This window comes from Leuciscus leuciscus (assembly GCF_965113295.1).
Source record: "Leuciscus leuciscus genome assembly, chromosome: 7".
Lineage (NCBI taxonomy): Eukaryota > Metazoa > Chordata > Actinopteri > Cypriniformes > Leuciscidae > Leuciscus > Leuciscus leuciscus.
In genome coordinates, this window is record NC_138731.1 from 46,648,287 (window position 1) to 46,653,562 (window position 5,276).

The 5,276-nt window shown below is 36.8% G+C and overlaps 1 protein-coding gene across 1 annotated transcript in view; it reads left to right on the forward strand.

Moving 5' to 3' along the window:
- The first annotated feature begins 771 nt into the window (after positions 1-771).
- LOC309503277 (interleukin-1 receptor type 1) overlaps positions 772-5,276 on the forward strand; it is a 95,874-nt gene continuing 91,369 nt past the window's right edge. The window contains exon 1 of the mRNA XM_082176003.1: positions 772-862. Coding sequence (XP_082032129.1) covers positions 832-862 — 31 coding nt within the window. The 5' untranslated portion in view covers positions 772-831. The remainder of the gene's footprint in view (positions 863-5,276) is intronic.

The following is a 5,276-nucleotide window of genomic DNA, read 5'->3' on the forward strand; positions in this document are numbered from 1 at the left end:
TATTTTATATTTTTTATGCTCTGTATTTAATATAAACAAATGAAAAGGTGAAAGTTGTGCATTTACATTTCTGCAAAATGCACAAATGTAAATGTATTTTCACTTCTTCATTTGTTTATATTGCTTGTTTATTTGCACTACGGTTTGCTGTGTTTTATAGTTTATATTCACAGTATTTTAATATAAACAAATGAAGTGACCATTTTTATGCATTTGGCAGAAATATTAATGTAAAATGTTCGCTTATTTATTTATTTTTGCACTATTGTTCATTGTATTTTATATTTTTCACTGTATTTGACTCTGTTCAGCGTCTCATGGCTTTAGCAATAAATGATGTAATAGAAAGAGAGCAATGAATGCGCGGGTTTGCACTGAACTGAACTGAACTCTTCTTCTGCCCCCTGCAGGACTCCGGCTGTAACTGCGCACGCTCATTCTCTGACCGAGATCAGGCTCAAGTTTACTTCACTATCTCAACCGAACAAACATTGTTAGATCGTTTAAAAAGAAGCAGTTTTAGTCAGCGTGATAAAATGATAAAGTTTCAGTGAGATCTTTCTCTCCGCCTCTCATTGCGCAACTCTTGGAGAGGAAGCTTCCCAAACCTTAGAGGATATTGCAAAACCTGCTTTTCCTGTGGCTATGGAGAAGTGGCACGACAGATCTGACACACACACACACACACACACACACAGAGAGAGAGAGAGAGAGAGAGAGAGAGAGAGAGAGATACGGGTTCGTTAGGCTCCGATGAACAGGTAAAGCTGTCTCTTTAAGACAAACTATTGTACATGACTGGATTATAAGGCGCGATTTACTGAGGGAATCATGTTGTCTTGGGAAGAAGGAAGGACTGTAGGTAAGATTCCTCACTTCAGAATCTCTTCTGGCTCATTCTAATATCCATGCTTTAACTTCTGTGTGTGGGTTAGTTGATGAGAACATTTCCCACATTTCCTCTGTAAACATGCGGTGAGGAAAAATCCTTGCCTACCATTTACCTCGATGAATGAATGTTCATGTTCATGTCTGTTTTTAGACATGGAAAAATCAGGCTGTCAGAAGTTTGGACACTCTTACTCATTATTATTTTTATGACTTTTTCCGACATTTTAGAATAACAGTAAAGCCATAGGAAAACATCACATATGCAGTTATGGGAATTATGTAGTGACTCACAGAAAAAAAAGAAAAAAAATCGAATTTAAACAAATGTAAGCTTTGTATTCGAGCTTCTTCTTTGTGAGGATCATCATGGGAGGCTTTGAAACATGTGCTGCTCTAATGCCTGTGATTTTAGTTGCATGAAAAAAATCAAATAGAGACAAATTTGCATTATTGCATTACATTTAGCATGCTAGTTCTAGATCTTTAAGATGATGTGGAATATAAGCACAGACTGGTGTAACTGAAGCGTCCGGTTACCGCAGATTCCTGGCTTTGACAGTGTTTTATTAGTTTGTAAAGTATTTTCCTGGCGCTAGTTATTAAATTGACTCAGCACAGATGTTCTGGAAAGAAGTGTGGTTTTGAAGTCATCATCTGTGGTCTTATATATACACCTCTTATCATACACATTCATTTTTTTAAATTCTCATATCATTTCATCATTTAATTTAATTTTGTTTTAACTTTATTATTACCAGAACTAGGGCTGGGCGATATGGCCAAAATTTCATATCCCGATATTGCTCATTTGATATCCCGATAACGATATACATAACGATATAGCAATTTTTCTGTTAATTCAGTTCATGAAGTGTCTATATAAAATTGCAATGTGGAAATGCAGTTTGAAATGATATACAAAACAAATAAAGGTAGTAGGGACTAAATATTTATTTTATTTAGAACCTTTTTTTCAAGCAAGACTGTTGGTAATGTTAACACCTGCCATTAAAATATTTCAACATATAGCAGCAGCCAACTTTTAACAGTAACACCACCCAGACTTCTCTTGTAGCATCATGTAGGTGTAAAGATGTTTCCAAGTAGTATTCTTTGTTCTCTAGAGCAGGCAATAGAAAGCAACCACAAATATTGATAATGGCCTGTCTATTCCTATTGGATATAAAAAAGTAACAAACTGAAAATCTGAGGTTTAAAGAGCATGGTGCAGGGCAAAATACCAAACGTAAACTTCAAAGTTTAAAGTGCAGCCACAAAGTCAGCCTCAATATATTTTTTTACAAAATCCAACAAGTGAAAAAAACCTTTCAAGTTTGAATGGTAGCAGCAAACAAAAGTAATACAGGTAACAGGCCTGCTGTCATAGCCCCTAAAAATAAATGTTGGTTATAAAATACTACACACGGAGCCTTTTAAGTTTAAAATGCAGCAACAAAATCAGCCTCAATATACTTTTACTAAATCCAACAAGTGAAAAAAAAAACGTTCAACTTTGAATGGTAACAGCAAACAAAAAATATAGCTGCGAGCAGCGATTGCGGGCCCAAGCCGGTGGCACCGCAACCCCGGTGCCTTTAGTTACCTAAAGGCACCGGGGTGGCGGTGCCGCCGGCTTTGGCCCTCCATCGCTGCTCGCAGCTATATTTATATATATATATATATATACATATATATATATATATATATATATATATATATCACACACACACACATATATATATATATACACACACACACACACACACACACACATATATATATATATATAAGACAGAAAATATTACTTGTCTCTGATTTTATGATACACTCAAAATATTCCACAACAAATCCTTTAAATTTAATGTAAAAATAAAAACGAAAGTAAGCCGTGTTGGTCTCACGTAACCCTCTCAGTAGAATCAAAATGTTTCAATATTTGCGATGTATTTGGATGCTAAACTATTCTTTATTATAGGCTTTGTACTTCACTCGTGTTCCAATATCGATGGAAAAAATCATCCTCTTCACACGCGCAAAATAATAATAATAATAATAATTCATTACATTTATATAGCGCTTTTCTCGGCACTCAAAGCGCTTTACATAGAAGGGGCAATCTCCTCAACCACCACCAATGTGCAGCATCCACTTGGATGATGCGACGGCAGCCATATTGCGCCAGAACGCCCACCACACACCAGCTTACTGGTGGAGAGGAGACAGAGTGATGAAGCCAATCAGTATATGGGGATGATTAGGAGGCCATGATGGACAGAGGCCACTGGGCAAATTTGGCCAGGATGCCGGGGTTACACCCCTACTCTTTCGAAAGACATCCTGGGATTTTTAATGACCACAGAGAGTCAGGACCTCAGTTTTACGTCTCATCCGAAGGACGGTGCTCTTTGACAGTATAGTGTCCCCGTCACTATACTGGGGCATTAGGACCCACACAGACCACAGGGTGAGCACCCCCTGCTGGCCTCACTAACACCTCTTCCAGCAGCAACCTGGTTTTCTCAGGAGGTCTCCCATCCAGGTACTAACCAGGCTCAGCCCTGCTTAGCTTCAGTGGGCAACCAGTCTTGGGCTACAGGGTGACATGGCTGCTGAATGTGCGGAGTAGAGCGAGCATTTTCAATATAGCAAAAATGTGCTTGGAAACACCACAGCGGAGCTCTGCTTACTGTGAATGGTACAAATTGTACTACTGACTATTTAAACAGAGCAGTGTAATTCGTATATCTTATGTTGACTATTTTTATTATTATATTGTATTAGGGCTATAATGAAAAGGCTGCGATGTCAAGATTGCAATTCTGGAATGTGTGTGTGTGTGTGTGTGACGCTGTTGCGGTTGAACAGTGGACACATAAAAACATAAATAAAATGTATTAGTTTATTCCTACTTCCATAGGAATACATTGAAAATGCTCGCTCTACTCCGCACCATTATCAATGTCTGTGCGGACGTCTGTATTTTACTTTCGCTTTTAAGTTAGCGATTTAAAAGCCCTCAGCGGTGTCACACGTCGATTAACCGGTGGGAAAATTGTATCACAGTCACATCCCTAATATATTTATATATAAATACAATAGGCCTACCTGAAAGAGAATTTTACTTGCCCGACCAGAGTATAGCCTGATTAGAACGTCAATAACAAAAAAAAAATAACTTGGGAATCACTAAAACGAGAGATTATTCTAATTTCATTACATTCATTTTTAAGTTGCAATCAGCAGTTAATAATAAATGTATTACTGATCAATGGTAACAAGGTTGCCCTGCTGAGGCTCATGCAGCTTCTCCTGGAGAATTGTAAACAAATGAGCGCAGCACACAAAAAAGCAACCCAGTTAACAACATACTGACTATAAAAATTACAAATATGGAGTTTTTATATATTTTATAACATAGAGTTAAGCAACCTCACTTGACGAGTAGGCTACTATTTCCTGAATACAATCACGATTGAAACTGTGACATTGATTTCATACAACAGGTTAATAAACAGTTACAATTAAGTCACTTACATTTTAGATGCAATATTGACTGTTTTTGTTCTGTTTCAGCAGCAAAAATAGTTAAAGATCACAGCAGAACCGTCGCGCATCTCACAGCAACTTGTTTTCTCATTACTGAATGATTCAGCATTTAGAACGAATCGGTTGACTCAAAGATTCAATGATCAATCCATAAACATCTGTCTCAATCATGAATGACTCAGTCATTCGAACGAATCGTTTGAACGAATGAATCAATGACTCGCTCATTAAGATGGTCGCCTGGCGACACCTAATGGCGGTTTAGTGTTATGTTTAAAAGTATCATTCTTTCCAACGTGCACCATTATCAATGTCCGTGCGGACGTCCGTTTTTTACTTTCACTTTTATATTAGCGATTTAAAAGCACCCGCTCGTGTCACACGTCGATTAACCGATGGGAAAATATCCTCACAGTCATATACCTAATACATTTATATTTAAATACAATAGGCCTACCTAGTAAAAGGTTTTATATACTATTTTGATATCCTTTTGGACACAAGAGGGCAGTATAGCCCTATGTTTGCTTTTTTTGTTGAACCAAATAGCACTAAATAGCCTGTTTTTAACTTTTTCATACTCCTTGAATTGCAAAAACAGAATAAAATGGGTTTAGTTCTAATATTTGTATAATTGTATATAAAAATAAATGGTGTATAATTACATTTTTAGAAGTTATGAGATGTGTCCTGCTTCCTTTTTGACATTAATTGAATCCCTCGCCATAGCAAAACTGTTTGAGATATTCAATATCCGTTTACAATTTAGCATCATTAATATATTTTTATCATGTTGAAAAAGTTTGGTAGGAATAAAATAAACCTTTTAGGAGGAGTAA